The sequence below is a fragment of the Sorghum bicolor genome, chromosome 9 (genome assembly GCF_000003195.3).
Source record: "Sorghum bicolor cultivar BTx623 chromosome 9, Sorghum_bicolor_NCBIv3, whole genome shotgun sequence".
Classification (NCBI taxonomy): domain Eukaryota; kingdom Viridiplantae; phylum Streptophyta; class Magnoliopsida; order Poales; family Poaceae; genus Sorghum; species Sorghum bicolor.
In genome coordinates this window covers 45,914,843-45,939,826 of record NC_012878.2, presented here as the reverse complement: position 1 = coordinate 45,939,826, position 24,984 = coordinate 45,914,843, and the positions used below count along the sequence as shown (strand labels likewise).

Here is a 24,984-nt window from a genome sequence, read left to right as displayed (position 1 = left end):
CAGCTGATTGGCTGCCCCTTGGTTCTGGAATCCAGGGTAGATTTGGCCTTGCCGAAATCCTGTAGCTTGATGATTCTGTTGAGACATTTGTGGAAAGATTGACTGCTCAGGCCATCCACTGTTAGCGTTCATCGGCATAGGACCTGCCGATGACTGGTAATTGGGCATGATCATTGAATTGACATACCCTGGCTGAGTCACAAATCTCTGTTGCATCAGCATTGAATCTGCCGATGCATTAGGCATCTGGAACGTTGGAGCCTGAGAATTCCCAGTGTAAGGTCTTGCAGTAGTTGTTGTAGTATACTGGGGACTCTGATTCATCGGCATACTCGGAGGTGCCGATGTCATGGGAGCCTTGCCTCTCATATCAGCTGCCTGAGATGTGCCAGGTGTCTTCAACGTGAATTCTGGGGGCATACCAAAACCCCACCAGTTAGGAGGAGGAACCTGTCCTGACATTGCCGATGCCAACAGATCTGTAGCAAGCTTGATCTGCCCATCTGAGGTTGGTGGATTAGTCGTCATCGGCGTAGATTGTGTATTAGTGACTCCCAACGTGCTTGGAGGAACGGCAGTCTGTGTTTCCACAGTGGCTGTAGCAGTCGATGGAGCTGTGACCACCGGTGATCCTGGCTGATGATGAGAGGGGCCCACATAATCTGGTGGCAGTTCTCCTTCCTTGAAAGTTCTAGCCACGGCATTGAAAACCGTATTGGACAGCACACCAGCTTGGTTAATCAGGGCACGGTTGATAGCACTATCGACCATCTCTTGAAGTTTACCAGGATTGGCTTCAAAAGTAACCTGCCGAGGCGTCGGCAGCGCATCCTTCTGGATCACTTCGCCGCTCCTGTTCATGCTGAAGGACCTCAGGCATTGCTGCTTGTAGTCTTCCATGGCTTTAGCAAAAGCTTGCTTCTGCTCATCCTTGAGATTGGCTTCCGTCACGGGGATGACGTTCTCCTGATCAAATTCAGAAGTCGACATGTTGATCTTGATCTTGAATCTGGTCCCACCGGGCGTGCCAAAAGATGTGTTGATGCAAAATCTGATCTGCAAACACAAAGGGCTAATACCCGATTTAAACGTTAAGGCGTGCCAGTCGATTTGACCTTACTATCGGCAAAGGTGATAACTCGAATACTTTGGTCCTGACAACAGCGATGCGCCCGGATGCCACGCACAAGAGGTATTCACGCGGAACTCGAGAACGCACCGAGCTTAAGTCGACGAATTCCTAAGAACTCGTAATGAAAAGGAAAAAGTATGACGAAGTCGTCGAAAAGTAGATTGCTGGAATATGAGTAAAAACTAGTATTTGATTGATTGATTGATTTTTACAAGGTTCTAGGGTCTATATTTATACCCTGCTCAAAGAGCTACAACCAGACACGACTAGAATTCGAATTCCAAATTAAACAGAATCCGTACACAAAACGATTTAAATAACTAAGGAAAACATAAAACCATCCTCCCGTAACGAACTGAAACACCGCCGCGGACCAACCAGCCATCTTCGAATCTTCCTTCACGCCATCGGCAGATTCCCCATCGGCAACCACCTCCATCGGCAACTTTCCTGTAGATAATGACTATTACCCTGTCTTGCCGATTCACATCCTACCGATCTCGGATACGCGTCGAAAAACGGCGTCCACACAGCTAATACATACTTACAATACATTTATTGCATAGTCAAACCATGGATCCATAAGAACAAGTCAATAAGTCAAATCAAGATGTGCATGTGTGGCGAATGAATGGTGTATGGTGATTAACAATGGTGAAAGTCTAATTCTACTGGTGCTCTTTTGAGGGAATACATACCTTTCTTGCTCTTTTGAAACTTTTTGAGGAGAATGAGATGCTCTATATTTTCTTTTTCTTTTCTCTCAAGTGGGTATCTTGTACCCCTAATTCTACTATCGGACACTTGTCCATTTTTACCTCTCGTCTCACTTTTTATTTTCTTTTGAGGTTCCGGGCACTTGCCCCTTTTTATTTCCTCGTATCTTCTTTTTTCTAGAGCACTCACCTCTTTAAATAATGTAGCAAGTGGTAGTAACCAAAATAACTTGAGCATTTATTTCACAGGGGAAAACTGAAATAGGAGAATGTTTTTGGCTATTCTCTTCCGGATTAGGAGTAGAATATTTTTGGGTGGTTCTGGATATGGAAATGAGTGGATATATGTGGATGCGTACTTCCAGAGTAGAAGCAGCATGTGTGAGTGAACGTGCAAGTGAATCTTGATTTAACCACATGACAAGATCCTAAGGGTCTACACAGCTTGACCACACTCAATGCTCATAAGCAGTAAAAAGTAAATGAATGGTTCATAGTCTAATAAGCATGTATATATGGCTGTGGTAGGATTTTAAACTCTCATCATACAGGAACTCATCATGTGATATTTTAAAGATTTTCAAAGATAAAATTCTCCAGAATTCTAGCATCTCTAGGAACAGATAAACAGCAGCTCAACCTTCCCATATCATATCCGTTAACGACTTAGACTTTAGATCAAGTACTCTCCCCACAAGTTCAGGTTTAGAGCAAATCTTAATTCATAACAATCAAGCCTAAACTTGAGAGAGAATTCAATTTTGAGAACTAGTCATGGCAGAGCAACTATTCATCATTTCCATGCGAGAGTTTATCATGAGGGTTCATAGCAAACTTTATTTATTTATTTATTCAGCAAACTAAGCAAACAACATAAAATCTTTATTTGAGTTTTTATGATTGTGCATCATTTTATTATTAGAGTAAAGTATAAACGTAAGTAGAAACACTTAGCTGGATGAATGGGGGTGCTCTCCCCCAAGCTGGATCTTAACGTAATTTCTTCTGATGTAGCTAGCAGGTGGCGGAGGTGTATTTGAATGTCGGCAGCACCCTGACAGCGATTAGGATGTCCTCCGTCTGCTAGTCTTCTTTGATCCTTGAATTCTGTGGAGCTCAAATAGACAACAAAGCTTTGCGGAACTAGTTAAGTGTTAGCATAAATATCTAACCTTTATCATGTTGAGCTTCCTCAATAAATGTTACTCTCTTTAGTAGGATCATAAATTTATTTTTATAATGTTATTTTTATAGGACAGGAATATATTTATTTCATTTTTATGCCACCACAGTGAATGTACTTATGGGTTTTAGGCCATGAGCATACTCACATGGGGCTTAACATTTTTAACATTTTTATTTTCTTTTCAAGATGATATGAACCTTATTAACTAAGCAAACTATTTTAAAATAATTGAAAGGAAAAGGATAACTACCAAGTTTACCTCTTGGCAAGGCGTTCGGTGTTTTTAAGTCCTCCGAACGGGACTCTCCATTTTCTCAGTCGTCCTGGGATTCGCTGGATGGCGTAGTCGGTGGTTCCGGCGGCGCCTGCTCTTCACGTATAACTATTTTCTCTCTACACACCTGACTCGGTGCTACGGTCTCCTCAAGACAGTTCTGTTCAAGTTGTATGTCTTCAGACCTTACCACATCTCCTTCGTAGTCTGCCCATCCGTCCTTGATGATTTGCCTCCTCTGGTTGCGGTTGCATCGTCTTCTTCTTGTCCTGACCTGCAACTGTATAGTTAAGGTCAGTAAAATAGGGGTGTACCTTCTCAGAGGGGAAGTGCATGTGGACTTCTCCGGTTCCAATGTAGATGATTGCTTTAACGATGCTGAGAAACGGTCTCCCAAGGATGATGGGTGGATCGTACTTGTCTTCTCCCATGTCAATAACCTTCAACCTTTCGGAATGTATGATCTGCCATCTGGAGCTGAATGTATGTTGATTTTAGGGTCATGGTTCCAAACAGGAGCTGATAGGTGACTACGGCCATTATGTTGACGCTTGACCCGGTGTCGCAAAGAGTCTTCTGGAAGTTGTATCCATTCATGGAGCACTGGATGCTTGGGATACCTGAGTCGTCCTTTTTGGTCAGGAACGGTGATTTAAGTCGACGATCTTGTCCTCCTTGAACTACAGTGACCATCTTTGCTGACTCAGTCCACATAGCTTGTTCCTGTTCCTCCTGTTGGTCCTCTTCTTTGGTTCATGTCAGGATTGCTCTAAGACTTGTGTAGTCTTGTTCTTGAAGGAAAACGTCTCCTTCCTCCCCTTGATGTAAAAACTAATCTTGGCAGCACTAGCGTTGATGAAAGCTCCCGAGGTGTTGAGGAATGGCCTCCCTAGGATGACGGGTGCCCTCTCATCAGAACCGGTCTCTACACCACGAAGTCTACTGGAGCGTATAAGGTACCAACTCGGACGTAGAGGTTCTTCAATATTCCCTTTGGGAAACTTAGCGTCTGATCTGCAAGCTGCAAACACATGGTTGTTTCTAATAAAGGATATGTAAAGAATTTTTCATAGCGTACCCTGGGCATAATGTTGACGCTGGAGCCAAAGTCGGAGAGTGCTTCTAGGAAGTCCACCATGCCGATGGAGATCGGGATGACGGGGCGTCCTGGATCGCCTCTCTTGACCGACAGAAGGTCAGTAATTACTTCCACAACAGGGTTACTCTCGTAGTTACGTCCTCAAGCATCTTAGGGCAGTGATTGCCTGAGTGTCCAGTATCTCCAATGTGTTTATGCTCGTAGATCTAGGTTCTTCACTTGGTGGAGTCTAGGAGTTGTAAAACTCCTTAATATTTTCCTCGAAGTGTACCTGCTCATAGAGACAAGGCAGAGATCAAGTGCATGGGCCCTGTTGGTGGGAAACACCAACAGAACCAAAAGTGTATTTGTTCTTCTCTAACCTTAAGCATAGTGAGCAAGACAAAGTTGATGGATAATAAGATCATGAGTGTAACATTTAAAACATTTGTCAGATCAAATCGCTCAACCTAATGGAAAGATAATCTATCTATACTTATGTTTTTTATATATATCTTCCAAAGATTGCGTGTGCAACATTTTAGCTCATATGATTAGGAGTGTGGGATCATAAAGGTGGAAGGACTAAACATATTGAATCGATTGGGTTGGTTAATCTAGTGTTGTAAATCATACATGTTTGTCTCTTTTATCCATGTGAATGCCAGAACTAAGGAGAAGCTTATAAAAAGTGATAGTCAAGTACCTTAAGATGTTACCTTACTTGAAGAATGATGGTACAGTATCACCTTGTGTAAGATTTCCTTTCTTAGGGGTTATGCAACGTGTTTGTGGTACCCTCCATGGATCATCTCTTGTGAGCTATGTCTTCCTTGTGTAAATTGTTAAACTTCATGTGTCTCACTCTTTTGTCTCCAATGTGAGTTTATCTCAGGACTTCCCAGGTCGATATTGAAAGTTTTCCTGCAGGGGTTAGTCCAACAAAATATCCAAAATCTACTATAGCATACTATCGGCTCAAAAATCAACCTAGACACCATGTCTAATTTGATTTAGGAGGGCATTTTAGCCTAAGCACTATGCTTAATTTAAAATCCTTTGGAAGTAAGATCATCAGCCCTAAACTAAGCACCATGCTTAATTAAGAGATAAAGGAAACTACTCCAAACCTAGACATATACTAAAGCAAATAAAGGTAGCATGAGAGCATTTATAGAGATCTACTCAAGTGGAGATGAAGTAGTGTGATTAGTATTTAACAAATTGAGCATGTCTCAAAGGTAGGGACAACCAACATAGCAACATGGCAAAGGATGTTTTTAATGTAAAGTACTCCCCCAAGCTTGAATTTTGCAAAAATCAAGTTGGATGAATTTAATTCAATGTTGTATGATGATTGGTTGGACATACCTTGTGCTTGTCATTCATCTGATCTTCTTGCTCCAATCCTGGAAAGGTTAGTGACAAGAATACCCGAAGGAATTTTTTTACAATTATCCTTATATGCTCAATACACAAGGTAATGTTGCAAATAATTAAAAGCTCATGTTATGATCTGATCAGTGCTTATTTTAGGACACTAAGCTTGTCCTTGGGAAACCATCAATTTATGTTAGTGAAGTGGTTTCCCCTCCAACGCTGACCTATATCAAGATCAACTCAACGAGATCTGCAATATTTAATATAGACATATGCATCAACAACCGCCCTTTTAAAGTTTTTATAAATAGAAAGGATGAGGGGGTTGGAGATCTCGAATGTGGTGATGTTGGAGAGACCAAAAGATTGGGAAGATGTTGCATATGAGCATGGAGTAAAAGAAGTGGCTATGAAATAAATTTCATGCTCATTAATGTTTAGAGTGAAATCCTTGTGGTGTGGTGAAAATGGTAAGGTGAATGTGGTAAAAAAAGGAAAAGGATATACGGGCGACTTGGTTCGAAACTAGCACAGCTACCGTTCCCCGACAACGGCGCCAGAAAGCTTGTTGGCTATTTTAAACGCAAATAGAAAAATCCGCAAGCGCACTGATACCGATGTAGCTTTCACCCGGGAGTATTCCAGAGTATCGATTTTCCACAGGGAACGTGAGTGTACTAATTAAGATTCAAGATCGCCCAAGGATAACTATATAATTATTTTTGGTGGAAAGAGAGGAAGTTTCCTGTTCTCTAGCTGATCTAAGAATCAAGAATTACTTCAAAGATTATTTATTTCGGGACATCAGAGCACTAACCACAGAAAGAGATGAGAAGGTGGCTACGAAGGTCTGACTACGGTCCTACAAACACCGATCCGAACGAGGTGGAATACGTCGACCGTTAGGGCTATCACTACCCCAGGGCTACCACAACAATCCGCAGGATTGGGTGCAATTCCAGGTAATTGCAAGACTAAACACCACGTCTAATCTATTAATTACTACTCTAGCGTTATAAAGACTAGAGCACTTGATGCAAGCGGGAATCCAATAAATAACTTGAATGTAAATAAAAGTAATTAAAGAACTCAGGAATTATGAATTGAAGAACGTGGAGAACGATGAAGAATGAACCAGTTGCTGCAAAAGTACAATGTTGAAGAAGATCCAACAGATCCGGCTCCTCCTCCTCTCTCCTCTTCTCTCTCCCTATTTTCTAGATTACAACCTCTAGAACTAACTAGAACTAGAACTAGAAGAACTAGAACTAGAACTAGATGAACTAGAACTAGAACTAGATGAACTAGAGGTAGAACTAGAAGAACTAGAGGGATCCTCTCTACTTGGATGAAGAATTGAAACCCTAACTTTGATTCTGTAGAAGAGGTATGCCTCCAGGGGCCAGGGGGCCTTGCTTATATAGTCTTTTCAGATGAATCTGGGCCGTCGGATCAAACCGACATTAATCGCACGGTTTTCCTTGATCCCTTAGGTCGGTGGAACATGATCTCCGAAAAGGACTCTGTTTGGGCACTGTAGGTGGGCGGGCGCCCAGGAGAGTAGGGCGGGCGCCCTGCCTCCGAGCCCGATCGCCTTCCCGTTCGTTCCTGTGGCTTCTGGAGTCTTCTCGATGGTAGAAAATTGCGCGGCACGTTAATATCTCTATGTAAACCCGACGTGTGGGCCTTTCCTCCGTATTTCCTGATAACCCCCTGCAGAAATAGACAAACACCAAAACTCGTGGAATTCTGTGAGATAAAACTCTAAGTCTGGATGTTGGTTGCAAATAGGTTCTTTTCCATGATTAATTGACGGTTAAATGTGAGCATTAAGGACCGTCAACACTATGCAAGCTTAATGAAAGGAAACTTATACATGGCAATAGCTATGCAAGAGAGAGATGGTATAGTGAGATACTATCAAGAATATATATTTCTTGGCATAGAACATGAAGACCCAAAAACAATGGTGGTGGTTGGCAAAGATTGAATTTTCCAACAATGATGCGATGATGGTTACATAGTGAAAAGTGAGGATGAACCTATAGCTTAGGTCAGTGGCGAATCTAGGAAAAATCATCGCCGGGGTCGGTCTAGAATTTGAGCCATAAACCCATAACTAATGTTGATAATAATCTAACACCATACATAAATATATATATATATATATATATATATTCTCTATATATATATATATATATATATATATTGCAAATAGTAACTAGTAAGCATTCATACATGGAAAAATGTGACGATAACATAATTTGAGCAGAAAAAACTATTTACAATAGTGGTTACCTATTATAGTTTCACCCTGCGAGTACGATCAGCCATATTCTGGAAACGAACTATGATATCCTCATTTGGAATTGCATGAAGAAACTCTTGCTCAACGAAAGAAATGACACAATCATTCATAAATCCATCGCCGATTCGGTTTCGCAAGTCCGTCTTCACTATCTTCACTGCTGAGAAAATCCTTTCCACCGACGCCGTCGCAATAGGAAGAACTAGCACAAGTTTGAGGAGCCGATATACCAAAGGAAAAGAAAGATGTTTGTTTGTACCCACCATCATTTTACCAAGCTCAGAAATGTGGCCACTTGGTTAAATCTAGCATCAGCTCGCACATTGTCAATGTAAAGATTAAGGTCAATAATAAGATCATCTAGGTCGCATGGACCAAAATCATCAGGATAGGCCTTAGACAATTCCATCAAACTCTCAACTTTGAATGCATGAAAAGAATTTTTTGGGCTAAAAGCAGCAATATTAGTAAGCAGTTGAGAATTTATCTCACTAAAACGGTCATTAAATTTTGCAAGCTGTAAATCAATAACTGGGTTCAAGCAATCAAATCTGTAGTGCTCATAGTTGGTGCAGTTGGTCTTCTTCCTTGGTTTGTGTCTATCAATGTACTCTTGTTCTAGGTCTAACTTTGGAATTCCATATTTCTCACAAAAAGATAGCACAGAACTCAGTAAGGAATCCCAACCATCATCCCTAATTTCCTGAAACTTTTGTTTTGTTAAGTGCACCTCTGACATAGCCTCTAAGATGTCATTATCCTTCCTTTGTAATGCCAATGCCAAAGAATTTGCATGTCCCAATACAAGCAACATTTACTGCAAGTGGAACACAAGGTCAAAATCCTTGAGATAGTCCATGAGGCCACGAGCTTGACGTTTCTTGGCATCCGTGGGACCTTCTTTTTCAACATATTGGAGCACTTCACTAACATCTGTGAATAAACTGCTTATCCTTTTCAGAGTTTTATAATGAGATGACCAATGAGTATCACCAGCTCTAGCAAGTGATTGTTCTTGATTTAATTCTGTTCCAGTACTAAGTTGTCCACCGCCTATTTCTTTTGCAACTCTCTCTTGTTGACTTTCTCGAATCATATCCTTCCTTTTGCAAGAGGCTCTAGCAACATTAATCAATAGAGATACCATGTCAAAGAAATCACCAATATCATCATTCTTTTTAGCTACTGCAACAATGACTAACTGCAACTGATGAGCAAAGCAATGAATATAATATGCAGAACTATTTTCTCTCAAGATTAAAGCTCTCAATCCATTAAACTCTCCTCTCATGTTACTTGCTCCATCATAACCTTGGCCTCTGATTTGTTTTATGCTCAATCCATACTTACCAAATAGACTATCAATATTAGATTTGAGACATGAAGCTGAGGTTTCGCTCACATGAACTAGACCAATAAGTCTTTCTTTTATTGACCCACTCTTGTCCACATACCTCAAAACCACTGCCATTTGCTCCTTGCCAGAAACATCGGCTGATTCATCTACCAATAAACAAAATACATCGCCACCAATTTCTTCAACAATAGATTTCACTATGGTCTGAAAAATATAGACACCATTAATTCATCCACATAAACAACATATGAGAGATAAAACAGAACGTCTAAAATAAGGAATTTTTTCCTTACCTCGGCAAAACAATTTGCAATATCTCTTTGGATGTGTGGAGCCACCATTTGTGCATTCCTTAAAAGCCTTTTGTTTCTGTCATTTTGCTTTTCCAAAAGGTCCACTAGCTCTAGGAAATTTCCCTTATTTTTGGACTCTTCTAATTCATCATGACCTCGAAAAGCTAATCCTTGATGCAACAAGAATCGAGTAGCATCAATAGAAGTATTCAATCTCTTACGATATTCCTCTATAGTGATATCTTTCTGCTTGTTCAAAGCATTGACAATGGATTGATCAGGCTTCATCAAATTGTTACATCTTTTGACTGTCGTGTTATGGAAACTATTAGGTCGGATGCCTACATGATCCTGCAATCTATCCGATTTGTTAAATCCATCCCAACCATCTTTTGCAAATGCATCATTCCCACCTTGGCCCTCATTGCTATCTCTGAATAAATAGCAATACAAATAGAAACATTTATACACCTTCTCACTATACTCAAGCCAATCATATTTTGTGAACCATTCAGCCTGAAATCGACGTGGTACACCTGCTATGATTTTCTGAGGATATTTAAAACCAAGCGGTGGTCTAAAAGGACCTGTAATCAAATACTTCCGCCTTATCTCATTTTGTAGCTTTTCACCAATGTAATCTGAAATTTTTCTTCTATCTGCTGGATCATATGGAAGCTCGTCAAAATTTACCTCACGACGTCAGATTCGCGAAGAACGTTGAGCTGTATTGTTGGCGTTTGTTGTATCTGCATCTCTTCTTGAAGTTCCTCCATCAATATGCTCCCTTACATCTCCTGAGGTGCCTCCGTCATTATCATTTGTTGGGGTTAATTTCCTTTTCAAAAATCAATCCATCGTGCTTTGATTGCCTATCAAATTATTTAGATCAATCAGGGAAGGGGAACGCAACATGCAAGTAAATTCAATCATTCAATCACTAATTTAGTAATGTACTTACGTGCCATGTTTGTTGGAGGGCGGAGACGATCTGCCACTGTCTGCGAGGAAGCCAGCAAGTTGGATCGGAAGGATTTCAAGAGGCAGATGAATCGTTGCAGCAGCCAGCGGCTGAATGTCGTATACTCGTATAGGTATAATCGATGTGGGCATGTGTCCTCTGGGCTGCTCGCTGCTGGGCTGTTGGGAGAATCTAATTGGACTGCTATTGACCTGTTGTGCTGGGCTGCTGGCATGTGGACTGTTGTGGGCTGAAGACTAACGAGTATTACCGGGGTCAGCACTTTTTTTTAACGGGGTCAAGCATGGTGAAAATTTATACATGTATACATGCTCGTACAAAGTCGTCGGGGTCAGCTGACCCCGATACGACCACGTAGGTTCGCCCCTGGCTTAGGTTCGGCAATTTAGGATACAACGATGATCATTTGGATTTGTGAAGAGGACAGTTTGAAACATATTTTTACAAGTGGCTGCAGTAAGGTAAATGTCACATTAAATAGAAACATGATTATGGTGACTTGCGCATCGGTTGTGGATACCTAGTGGCGTGTGGACAGCGGTGGTTAGTGGTGGATGTGACCATAAAAAGGTAAGGCCTCACTGAACCTCTAAGCTTGAAACATGGTAGGATGATGTGCAACTAAGAAACACACATCCTTGCGAGAGAGCTCAGCGATTCATATAATGGTTTAGTGGGGAACACAACAAAACACCGATGCATCTAGGACATGCACGTCGGTGGACAGCGGTGGTTATGATGAACAGTTGCATGGTTATAACAAAACCCGAATGGTGAAAAATTTGTGGGGTTGTTGGGGGATTATATAGAGTATGTTACTGCAAAAGAATATGATGTTTTGACCATTGGTTAGCTGAGAAACAAAAATACAAAGGGAGTGATATAGCTGTTTTCTGGATAGCAGGGACAGCGAGCACAAGAAAAATGATACTCTTTTATTTTGAATCCTATTGCCATGGAATTTCTTAGGTGTGTGTGCAAGGATATAAAACACACTGTGGTCGAACAACATGGTCAGTGGAGCGAGGGAATAATGGGAACATGCATGCCAACCGGCAGGGATGCTGCTGCAGGGCAGCAGGAACAGTGAGCACAAGAAGAAGTGAATATCTCATTCATCTTAGATTCTATGGCCATGAAAATTTACAGAGACGTGGAAAAATATATGATACATTTGTGGATCCAAGGGATTGTCAAATGGAGTTGTGGATTGCCCAAAATATGCATGCCAATCGGCAAAGGTGCTGCTGCATAGATGCAGGAGCAGCAAGCACAACGATATCAATAACTCCGGCACCATGGCTCCTATGACCAAACTGATTTGTGAAAGTGTGTACAACATCAGGAACTATATCATGATCAAAGAGTTCGATGACTGGAGGCCTGGATCACTGGGAATGTGAACGGTAACCGGCAGCAGCATTGCTGTCCACGAAGGACAGAGACATGATTGTTAGAAAACATTGCTGGAATTCGACCACACACAGATTATGGCATGTGTTCTATAAGGAATAACATATTAACAAGATGGAGAACATGATGGTGGTCCTCACATCAGGGTTAGTTGTAGCAGGAGACGAAGTTGAAGGTGGCCGACATCGACTATGGGTGATGACAGGGTCTGCGATCAACGGAGCAGCGCCAATTCCACTTTGAAGATAATCATGCAACATGAGAGATCAAAAGAGGTTGATGAGAAGGGGCACGAGCAGCAGGATCAAAGAGGGAAGGGGGAAGGGATGGCCTCACCACTCACTGTACAGCAGCGGAGACGACAACAATCAGTGGGGTGTTGATATAGGTTCGAGCCCACCGGAGTTTCTTCCATGTAGCGTTCAAGAGCTGGGTATCATGACCACAAAGAGGATGAACTGAAGATCATTTTCGTATTGAAGAACACAGAAGGATGATCTCCTTACCATGGCATGGTGTCAAGTTTTCTGGCGATGAGGTAAATCACGCAGCGGCAAAATGGAACCGCTGCTGCGTGGGGGCTCCATTTTTGGTGGATGAACAACAGAGGAAGTTGGAGATGCTACCATGGGGAAGGGAGAGGAAGATGGAGGGGTCTGTTACTCTGGTGGTGGTGTGAGGGAGAGAGGAGAATAGGAGGAGGCGCCCTGCTGATGGTGTGCGTGATTGAGAGAAAGAGGGGAATATATGGCTGCCTTTTGCTGCATTGAGGCATGCAAATGAAGTGTGATTAAATGGATTTATTAGGAGGGGAATGAAGAGAGGTGTGCTGCATGGTTTATGCGTGAGAATAAGAGGAGGGAGGGGCTGTTTTATCTGCTTCCATTCTTGCATTTAGGGAGTGGTAAAGGAGAATGAAAAGGGAGCTTGTAAAGGGAATTAAGGGTGAGGGCTGCTGTTATTTTATTTGAGGGAGAGAGGGCAGGCGCCATCTGATAGTGTGTGAGTGAAAGGAGAGCAAGCATTGCTGCTGCATGCTAGTATAATGAAGATAAAGAAATAAATTGATGGAATGAAGAAGCATTCTTAAGAGAATTGTGCATGCCTAGTAAATTATGGGGCAAAGTAATTTTGTGCATCTATTTTGCATGGGAGTTGAGAGGGCGTGGGAGCAGTAGAAGAATGATGACATAATCCATGACTGGTCATGCCTTTCATCATTTGAGTAATTGCACAAAAAGTAGGAGGGAGATTAAGGAGGAGTACTAAGGCCAGACTCAATGGGAGTTTCATGTGAGTTTCATTTGCATTAAATAGGTTGCCACATAAGCTATTTTGATGACATGGCAGTGTATTTAAGAAGAGAGAGAAGAAATGTGTTTCATCTAGATAAAATTCTCTTGGCACGATTACCAACTTTCTATGAGTCTTGGAATTAAATGCTTATGAAACTATGAAATGAAACTCTCCATTGAGAGTGGGTGTTTCATTCAAGTTTCATTTTATTTCATATGACATGGCAGTCTTGGAAACAACGCCATGAAACTCTCCACTGAGACTGGCCTAAGTGTTGATGTTATTTTGCATGAGGGGGAGACAAATGGGTGTTAGCAGGAATAAGGGAGGTGTCGACCAGGGAGAGGTGAGTGCAACCACTCCTAATTTTGTGAACTAATGGAGAGGAAACCGGAGGTGTTAAGAAGGGGTGTGGTTAAGAGAGGCGTGACCAAGAGAATTAAGAGAAAGGATTTATATGACGCTGTTGTTTTATGCATGAGAAAGAAAGGACATATGGCTGCATCCATAAGCTTGAAGAGATGGAGTAAAGAGTGGTTTAGAAAATAAAGAGAGGAAGGAATTGATTTGGTTTGTCATTTTCTTGCATGAGAGGTAGGGAGCTGCGCAAGGGAAAAGAAAGAGACCCATTGCATACACTGTTTTAGAGGTGAATTTGATGGACTCCTAGAAATTAAGAGAGGAATTATGTTGCATGGGGAAGGGAGAAAAGAGGCGCCACCAGGAAAAGAGGGGCAGCAGCATCACATAATATTGTTGTTGCATGCATGCAATTGAAGCAAAACCAGTGGTCTAAATGGCGTTGTGTTAAGAGAATTATAGAGAGGTGTTACTAGGAAAATTAAGGGGAAAGAATTATATGCGACTAATGCTTTTGCATGAGAAGAGGGTGGGAGAAGAAAGCATGCATATGGTTGTGCCTGAGAGGGGGAAGGAGCCTACGGTTTGTAGATGCAAATGAAGAGGATTCATGAGGGGCCTAGGTGATTAAAGAGGAGCATGGGAGCATGCAGCAGGTTGATGTAGCCGGTCAAGGGAATGCTCCATTCTTTTATTAGTAAAACAAGAGAGAGTTAGAGAAGGGGAATTAGTGGAGGAAGAATTATATCATGTTGATACTTCCACATGAGAATAGATGGAGGAGACACCAAAGAGAGCAGAGGGAAATCTTCGCCGTATGAAACAAGGGGAGAAATTGTTGTTGCGTGCATGGAATTGAAGAGAGGAAGATAAATTGATGGTGTAAATGAGCATTGTTATTAAGAGAGGTGTGTCTACAAAATTAAGAGAGGAATGTAGAGGTGAATATATATATTTTTTTGAATAAAGTGAAGGGATTGGCATGGAGTAGCAATAGGAGGAGGAGATGGTTGTCTGTCCTTTACTCATGTATTTGAGAAGAGGTGGAAACCGATGGAGAGGGAGAGATGAAACGTCATTAAGGGGAGAACTAATGTTTTTGCTTGTCCATGTGAGGAAAGGACGGCAACTATGGAGAGGAGAGCAGTGGCCAAAGAGGTTTGTCGCAGCAAGGACTACTTGTTATGATGGACTAGATGAATGGATGAGAGACAATAAAAGATTGGTACAAAGAATTTGTGGACTCCAAAATAACCATGATCTTGAGAAACAAAAATAGGAGAGAAAATGAGAACATGTCATGCTAGAATTTTGTAGGATGTTGGCAATATACTTTTGGTATTTTGGGGAGATGAAATTGGGATCAATCCTAGGCATATTTGAAAACATTTAAATTTATTTTCCACACATAAACACTATGCAACGGCATGAATGCAACAAACCACTAAGTTGAATTGCAAAAAATTTTAGAAACCCATATTTTTCACTATCTGAAATATCGGCAACATAACTAAAGTTGGAACATTTTATAAAATAATAAAATCTTTGGTTTTGTTTTTAGTGTTTTCTAATTCACATTCCAAAGTAGGAATTTTGGAATGTGACAGATACCCGCATATCCACTGATCTCCGCATACCTGAACACCATGTTCACGTATTGGGAAACAACTCTTAACCCCCGTGGGCCCCAACCCTTCGGATTGAAAGGATAGCTTAAGAGCAACCGGAACGGCCCAATGAACCATCATCTCATCCCTAATTCTACTTCTATTCATATAAGTTAGATGAACGATGAAGAACAGGGATGAACATATCAAGAACATAGCACAAGAACTAAGAACTAGTTCATATACTATGAACATGATATAGACATAACTATACTCTAGTTCATAAGCACAATTATATAAAGATAACAAGAACTTGCTCATGGAAGAAGACTGATTATGATTCATACTAAGAGGATCCTTTCTTCCTAGGAGACAAGCTCTCCTTGGTAGCTCTTGCTTTGCTCTACTACTAGTCTAATACTAAAGATACAAGTGAGAGGTGTGAGGAAATGTAGACTCCAAATGATGTGTGTTTTACAAATGAGGGGGAGCCATCTATTTATAGCCCAACTAGGACGATTCGGGGGATCTAAATATGGTAGTAGGTGAAACCGTCCTATGCATGGCGGCATGCAACCGCCACAGAAAGGTGGAGCCGGTTTGCCGCCACCAAGGTTGCGCCCGCAACCTGGTGGGCCCCACCTGGCACTGCCTTCGCGTGGCTTGCTCCCTGCTGGACCTCCTTTGCTGCTTCGGTTACGATTGGGTCCAGTTCGATGTTGAAGGTGGGCTTCTTGTTTATTTTTGATTGCGCACTTGTGAATTCATCTTTTGTAAATTGCGCTTTCTTTATTTTATTGTTTTCTTCCACTTGTCACATTATAAATCCTGCAAAACAAAATACCATGGTACAAGTGGAACTATGTCAATAGCAAAAGCATATGTGATTTAAATATGTTTATTTCTCTTCTTTTTAGTCTAAGTTGGCAGTATAAAATCCTCCATAGTGACTGCCAACACTAACACCACAAAGTGTCCACTACCAAAGTGCATGTGTGTTAGCTTTACACAAACATTTTCATCAAAGGAGTTAAGTTAGCACTTTACTAGATCCTAATGCATATGCTCAAGATATGGACCTAGTAGCACTTGATTTGAGAGATGACTGTGATTTCCCCTCTTGATAGTCAGCTATCTATCCTAAATCTGGTCAATCACTTCTCTACTCAACTTAGACCGGCAAAAGTAAAACCCTATGTTTATACCTTTGCCTTAATAACTTTGCTCCTCGTCTATCACCATGATCTTCACTTCATGCTTCATCCCTTTGTGGTCATGTGGCCACCTTTCCATGCCACCATGCACCTTCATCACATGTGTTGCTATGCCTAACTCAAATCACTTAAACACAAGGCATTAGCAACTTGGTGTTATTAATTACCAAAACCAAACTTGGGCTTTCAGGGGTCTGCCCCTTTATTTATAGCCCGATGGGATCGACGTGCGCCGCAAGATCAAACCGACTTAACCAAAGGCCAAGATGACTCCTCGTTGGCGGTGGAGGAAGCTTCCAGAAGGGGGCCAAAACACTAGCAGGGGGGCGTCGGCCGACGCTAGGGTGGGGCCGACCGGCCCCACCTGGCGGCCTCTGGCCCCCGGCTCTTCAGGTGCCTTATAGAGTCTTCCCACGTCCCGTTTGAGATGTTGTCGTGGCGGATAAGTTTTGTGTTTATTTTGCACTAGAATCTCTCTTTTTGGTTTTCCTGAAATTTACCCTGGAAAATACAGAATATGCAAAACTCGTGAAAATTATCAGATAAAACCCTAGACTAGTGTGTTTTTATGTTTTCCTTCGGGTCTAAAGTTATAATAAAAGTTGATGTTATTGACCGTCAACAATGGGCTAATGCTACGTGGGCTAATAGAGGCTCTTCTAGGCAGTAGTCTTTTTCTAGTGAACCAGTATGATGTTGTGTGCTATTTATTAACTGTGATGTGCACTATTTTTTATGAGACTTCTAGGCATTGTGCAATGATGTTTCAAATATTTGGGATCTGTAATAATTGAACCAACTATGCTTGCTTTTTTTTCATCCTGCTGCATATTTATATTGTTTATATTGTTCATGATCATGTGGCTAGGTGTATGAATATGACCAGCGGGGATGGGTGATCAGATTAACATCATTGATGAGGCTAACCTGCTTGATGGTAGCAATAGCCACTTGGTAGTGCTAGATGATGACCAACATGCACCTCCTATTGGCCCTATGTAGTGGACTCTAGTTCAATCTGGGTTCATGCTAAGGAGGTTCCATGATCTGGTTGTGTAAGGAGTGAAAACTGATAAAGGGTTCAAGGAGGTGCATGTTAGGCAGGTTGCTACTATGCTTTCTGAGTTTGCTCAGCAGATAGTGTCCACCCAGCAAATCTACAATCACCTGTGCAAATGGAGGCAGAGGTGGGTCAAAACTATTAGGCTCAAGGACCTGAGTGGTGCCCTTTGGGATAGTGATCATCACATGATTGTACTGGATGATGAGCACCTCCTAGGACACACTAAGGTTATAACATGCACCTAGCAAATCTTCTGTGCATTCCACAAGTATCTGTTAGCTCTCTATCTAATACCTTGATGTCCTCAATAAATAGGATCACCCAACTGATGCTAAGTTCCTAAATAGCCCTATTAAGAACTATGATTAGATGGAAGCCATCTTTGGTGGTAGCCAGGCAACTAGGAGTTATGCTATGGGATCAAATGAACCTTTGGGTATCCCTACTTATGTTGGTCAGGATCAGAGTAACCTCACTGATGATGTGAAGACTGAGGCGCAGTCTGGCAAGGCTGATGATGCTCCTGCTGAAGCCTCTAAGGGCACTCATGATGGCCCTAGGGAGGGAAAGAGAGGAAAAAAGAGGAAGCTAGGGCAAGATGAGCTTGACATCATGAATGGCATGGTGAGAGCTGTGGAAAATGTTGGGGCAGCTCTCAAAGCTCTACAACACAATAAAGTACATGAGGATCTATATGGTTGTATCATGAACTGTCTTGGTTACACTTAGAAGGCTCTTATGGTAGCTCTGGTTTATCTTCTGAGGAACAAGGCTGAGGGGCTTTGCTTTTTTCAAATAACAGAGGCACATAGGATCCTTTGGCTTAGGGGCCACCTAAGCAACTCCATGGGACCTTAGATGAATATCTTCTTGCCTCTCCACTTTTGCAAATCGCCATGCTAACTGTTTAATGATATAGGATGTATTTGGTAGTACAACACTATAACACTGATGGTGCTAGGAAGGAAGACCTGCTGCTTCGAACCTTTGGTGCAGCTATTTTTTGTATAGCATAGGAAACATGGTGTTGGATGTAAGGCTGTGTGGACAATGACTGGTGCATAGACCTTAGATGCCTTCAAACATTTGATATGGTGTTCCGTGCACTATAATTTGGGTTTCAAAATGGCCTATGATGATACTAATAATAGTCTGAGGTGGCTGCCTTTTACTGCTCACTAAATGTTCTATTATGTCATGTCATTCATCAGATCTGTAAGAACCATCCACTATTTAGCAACATTTGGGTCATGCTCAAGTTGATGGCAAACCGTGCATGTTCCGACAGATTCCATGGTTGAAATATGTTTTTTTTTTCTGAGATTGCTGAACTTGCCTTGCTTCCTCTATTCATTTGGATGGCAGCTACCAATGATGACTAGTATTCACTTCATGTTTGATTAAAGTTAGCTGAGGCCATTTTTGGATGTCAGTTTCTTTGGCTGGTAGTGGTCAATGATGGTTACATACAAATGAGGTGGATGCTTTCTATTTGCTGTGGTGATACATTGTTTTTGTCATGTTATTCATCCAATGTTCTAGCATCATCCACGGGACTGCAACAATTAGGTTCCCATCCAGTTCCTAAGCTGATGGCATCCTGTGGATGTGCTTGGACATTGCATGGGTCACATGAGTTTGCTTATGCTGCCTCATTTGGATAGATGAAGGGATCCACCAATGATAAATCTGTATTAACTGAGGCCATTACCTAACCAATTGTGATATTGTTTGGTGATGCCAATTACTTACAAAAGGTTGCACTGGTTGTTTTCAAGGGAACAATGATGACTTGGTATGTTGTTTAGCAAGGGAAGAAGCCTGGGGTTTATGATTCTTGGCCTCTTTGTTGTGCTGCTGTTGCTGGGTATAGTAACAACTGCTACAAGGGCTTCAAACGCAAAGAAGTTGTTGCTTCCTTCTTAGAGTACACGGGGTCTGAAGATTTCTCTATGGAAGAAAATGCAGTGAACACCCCATGCATTACTGTTGGGGGCAACCAGACACGCCCAAAGTCGAATCCTCTATTTGCAATTGCTCTCTTTCTAGCCGTTCTAGTGATCAGCCTAGGTGTTTTTATTAGCACTCGTTGTTGCAAGTGCATCTAGATATTTCTTACTGCCAATGATGGTTCTCAAATGACTAACCAATTGAACTGAGGAGCCTATCTTTTCTAATCTGAGTATGTGTATTAGTATGTGTGCTATGTTGAACTCATGTTGGATCAATGAACTTGTTACTCTATCAAATTTAATCTTTTGTTCATGCTATTTTATGTTTGCTTGGCAATGGTAGTAACCTCACCAAAACTATTTATGGGTGCTACCACTTTTTTATTTAGCAACAACCAAACAAGAGACAATGCATCTGTGCATTCTGTGAAATCATCCCAACAGGCAACCAAACATAGAACCCGTCATCCTATACGTACGACTACTAAAAACGACCAAACACAACACCCTGTATGGTCTCGGCGGTGGGATGACCCCTTCATCCTAGACAAAAACTGCTGGAGCAACCAATCACGCCCATATAGTACAAATCTATACACCATAAGACAAATCCATCATCCGTTTAATTTGCTATGGCTTCACTACTCCCAGGCACCACCAATACTCGCAACTCCTTGCCGGTCTCAGCGAGCTGGTGCAGGCCGACCGGTGGCCAGCAGGTCCTCGTGTCCTTGCCAGTCCGGTACCAAGAAGTCCTTGTTCAAGACTTCTTTCTCTCCAAGAGATGGTTGCTTTTTAGCGGAGCTCTTCCAAATTAGCTTTCAAAAATGGTGCCAAATGTCATGGCAGCCAAGAAAAATAAGATCCAGAAATTATCAGATCCCAACTCCACTAGACTTCAGCAAATAAAACAAATCACAAATCAAAGAATCGTCAAAGCTACTAAATTTGGAGGCAAATCTAAGTCGCTACAGTCTAAAATTGATAGTTTATTCGGTTGAGTTTATTTGTCGAATCTGCTAGTCATTCAACAGTGTTTTTCTCTCACAATAAATAACAAACAATATTTTTAACCATGATTTATGAGCAAAACGAACTCCACAATATGTGGAGTTGCGTGACTCTTCCGTCAGGAATGGAACCCGGTCCTCAGGACCACAACACACTGCGCTAGCTGTTTGAGTTATTGGACTTTCTCATATGGAATACACCTATGACCTTATTTAATAGGGGCATGTAGAGAATTTCTAATTAATCATTTTTTAAGTATAACTATATCCTAAATGTCAATAATTTTGCATATAGAGGGAGAAATAAATAAGGATAGAAACTATGGTAAAGTCTGTTTTAACAGTGTCATAACTATTAAAGCACTCCTAATGTAGAAATTATCATAGTTTCTATATATATTAATTGTACTGTTACCTAAGCATTTTGCTGATTGACAATGTACTTATTCCATTGAAGAGAGAGAGAGTAAAAATTATAAAAATCAGGTCTAAGTTAGAAACCATATCTACACGAGAACCAAGATATAAAGTGATATGATTGGTTGAGAATGGAGAGAAAATGAATATAATTACTTTTATCTATCCCGAAACCCTAACACGCCGCCACTTCCCCTCCTTGTCCCCTCCGCTTCGCCGCCGCCGGAGCCGGCAGCCGGCAAGGCCATCGCTGCCGACCATGATGGTGGCGGCGGGGCCCTGTCTGGTGGAGTGGCGGCGCTGGTTAGTCGCGATTCGAGGGGCGCCACATCGGTGAAGCACACGGCACGGTGAGGGTGCCGCTCGCGTTTGCGGCGGCGCCGGCCAGGAGCCCGGGAAGGCGCAGCTATGTGGCGCCTGGCCATGGCTTGGAGGCGGAGCGGACGACGCGGCGATGGGTGGAGCGCAGGAGGTTGGGAGGATCTGTGTGCGGCGACGGCGGTGAGTGACTTGGTCGTCGATCCACCGTCATCGTGGACAGATGTTGGTGCGACGACAGCGATGGGCAGAATTGGATGCGGCGGCGGTGAGCGACTTGGTCGCTGATCCACCATCGTTGTGGACGGATGTGGGTGCAGCGGCGGCGATGGGCGGATCTGGGTGCGGCTGCGGCAGTGAGCGACGTGGTCGCTAATCCACCGTCATCGTGCCTAGGCTGCAGGAGTTGGTGGCAGCCAATGCCGATGGCTGCTGACGGCGGTTGCAACAATGGCGGTGGTGGTCCGTGCAGGCGAGAGGGGGGGGTGTTACCTTTCCCTCCCACACGACTTTACCACCGCGTCGGCAACAAGCGCCCTAGGCAGCTACGGCGGCGGTCAAGGGCATGAGAAGGCGTCCACATTGGAGATGGCTTCGTCGTCCGCAATGGGCATCTAGTTGGTGGAACTCGGCTCTCTGGATTTGATGGATTGAACCAGTGATCCATATGTCGCTGGTGTTTGGCGTAACAGAATGGCTCGTGGAGGCAGTGGCGGTGCTACCATGTTTAGACGGCGGTGACGCCTGTGGGCGCCACTTTCCTCGTTGGAGACGTCGTTGGGTCTTACATGAGGATCTCCCGGGTGAAAACCCAACACCGGTGTTTCTGGTGGGTGATGATGGCGTCTTTGGATGTCATATGCTCGATGGAGACGTCGCTTTTGGATGATCCCATGGAGTGTCGGCTTTGGTGCCGAATTAGTGTTAGTATGTCCCTGGCAGGTGCACCAGAGTATCTGGAATCTCCAATGGCGGTCGCCGTCCTACTCCCTCCGTATCCTAATTAGATGACATTTAGGACATAGATGACGTTTAGAACATGAGTACGATTACCAAAATATAATTAATTAGAGGTTAGTTTTCCTATCTTACCCTTATTAAATACATTACGCGGTGCTACTTGTACAACAATCAATTGTAGCTCAGCTGGCTCAGTTGGCCAAGAGTACGCGTGCGCGAGCAATCTCTTCACAGCGCGATTAGCGATTAATGACGAGCATGCGAAATTAATAACTGACGAGAGCATGTAAGGGGTATCAGCGTCCAAATAAATGTTAAAACAGGTGAACGTCTTTCTTTCATGCAGTTGTCTTCACAGCGCGATTAGCGATTAATGACGAGCATGCGAAATTAATAACTGACGAGAGCATGTAAGGGGTATCAGCGTCCAAATAAATGTTAAAAGAACGTCTTTCTTTCATGCAGTTGGCTTCAAATGTAGAACGTCCTTTAATTAGGATACGGAGGGAGTATCATGCTTCACAAAATCGGAGGATACGGAGGGAGTATCATGCTTCACAAAATCGGAGGTCGAAAATCGTGATAACCATTGGAGGTCGATTGTTAAGACACGGTCTTAAAAGGCTATAATCGGAATGTGATAGCCATTAGAGATATTAAGACATGATCTCAGAAGACTATAATCGATCCGTGAATGTCGTCTCCATTTACTAAAGAATTATTCTATGCCTCTCGTTCAAGGTTTATTTTTAGATTATATTTTCATAATAAATCTGTGTCTAAATATTTAATACTGCTATGTAAATTTAGTCGTATTTAAAGAGACTTACACTCTAAAACCTGTGTTCTTTTTGGAATTTAGAGAAGAGGTGGTAGTATATCTTGCCATTTTGCATTCCCAGTAACACTGAGATTAACTACACACACACAAATAAAGCCACTCACATGCTGTACTGTATATACTTTCAGGAAGACAAACGATGCAGCGTAAACAGTACACAGACCCAAGTTTCGTACGTACAAACTCTCACTCGCAAGTCACACCACACAACAAAAGTATAAACTGTCCCCGTGCATGTCACGACATAAGGGACACTTATTCATGGACTCATCATCCTATTATGACGACAGTGATTAAGTACGGCTTTCACACGCCAGAGAGAGCCAACGCAGCCACGGACGATTAGTGCTGTCCGGGCAGCTTCTCCTTGATCTTGTCCATGATGCCTTTCTTCTCGCCGGTGCCCTCGGTACCGTAGGTTCCGGCGCCGGTGTGTTCTTGCTGCCCGTAGGCGGCGCCGCCGCCGGTCGCCGTGGCGTGCTGGTTGTCCTTGTGGCCTCCGGGCAGCTTCTCCTTGATCTTCTCCTTGATTCCCTTCTTCCTCCTTCCGCCCATGCCGTCGTCCTCAGACTTGGTTGAACAAAACCACAGATTATTAGGTAATTATTAATTAAGGCTAATAACCTAGCTATGTCCATATCGAAGATAAATTAAATTAAATTAAGCAGCATGAAGCAGCAGGTAGCGTAATTAATTAATTACCGAGCTGGAGCTGGAGCTGCCGGAGCGATGCAGGATGCCGCCGGTCTTATGCTCCTCCCTCGCTGGCTGGAACTGCCCGCCACCCATGCCAGCGCCGCCGTGCTCACCCAGCTGCCCCATGCCGCCGGTCCCGGTCCCCATGCCACCGGTTCCGGCGCCGACAGGGTTGCCGTACTGGTCGACACGGCCGGTGGTGCCGTGGCCGTGCTGTCCCTGCTGACCGTACTCCATGCTGCACGGCTTTAATTTGGTGGTTAGTTAATAATTTCTCTCAAGACCAAGATTCTCCCTAAGCTAAGCTAGAGCTGTGCTTGTGTGCTCGTCCGTCGTGTTTCTCGGTGTGGTTCGCCGGTGGTGAAGCGGGTGAAGACCGACGCCGCGATTTTATAGGCGGGCGGAAGGGGGGTGGCGAACGGATTAGGATCTGGGCGCCACGGTAGGGGGGGTACGTGGGCGTGCATTTGTGGATTGGGAAGGGAACAGGACGTACACGTACGCGGGCGGGACGTGTGTGCAGGGACACTGGTGGTCGGCTGGTGCGTCGGTGGCGCCATGCCGCCACGTCTCGGTTCTTCCGGAAAGATGGGCTACGCGCGCGAATGCAATTGGACTCTCACTTACCGGTGCCCAACCATCATTCATTGCAGGCCGTCGGTCACGATGAATCTACGGCCTTGTACAAACCAATGCTAAAAACTATATAATATATATATATATATATATATATATATATATATATATATATATATATATATATATATATATATATATATATATATATATATATATATATATCTATTAAATTCTATAGATACTGTGTATAGAAATTATAATTTAAATGTATAGTTTCCACAAAATAAAATTTTTTAATAAACGAAATTGATATTTCCGGCTTCAGTCATCCTCTCACGAGGATTACATTAGGCCAAATTATTGCATCAGACATCCAATAAAGTAGGTAAGACCTATGTTACCTGACTACACTGGATCAACTGAAACAAAACTGATAAAAGAAATTACATCTCCAATAAAGAACTATGACTTACATTGGTAGAGGATACTAAAAGAACGTACTCCCTCCGTATCGTAATTAAAGGACGTTCTGCATTTGAAGCCAACTGCATG

At 42.7% G+C, this 24,984-nt stretch overlaps 2 protein-coding genes and 1 long non-coding RNA gene across 3 annotated transcripts; all 3 read right to left on the bottom strand.

Moving 5' to 3' along the window:
* LOC110430462 (zinc finger MYM-type protein 1-like) lies at positions 8,889-10,920 on the bottom strand. Its single transcript, XM_021448150.1, has 3 exons — positions 10,690-10,920; positions 9,802-10,417; positions 8,889-9,556 (listed from the first exon to the last, which is right to left on the bottom strand). Exons 1-3 carry the CDS (start codon positions 10,918-10,920, stop codon positions 8,889-8,891), a joined length of 1,515 nt encoding a protein of 504 aa, XP_021303825.1.
* LOC110430018 lies at positions 11,645-12,641 on the bottom strand. Its single transcript, XR_002447191.1, has 3 exons — positions 12,456-12,641; positions 12,260-12,356; positions 11,645-12,131 (listed from the first exon to the last, which is right to left on the bottom strand). It is a non-coding gene; the product is annotated as an uncharacterized LOC110430018 (long non-coding RNA).
* Positions 23,187-24,236, bottom strand: LOC8077913 (dehydrin DHN1). Its single transcript, XM_002439642.2, has 2 exons — positions 23,860-24,236; positions 23,187-23,727 (listed from the first exon to the last, which is right to left on the bottom strand). Exons 1-2 carry the CDS (start codon positions 24,088-24,090, stop codon positions 23,500-23,502), a joined length of 459 nt encoding a protein of 152 aa, XP_002439687.1. The 5' UTR covers positions 24,091-24,236; the 3' UTR covers positions 23,187-23,499.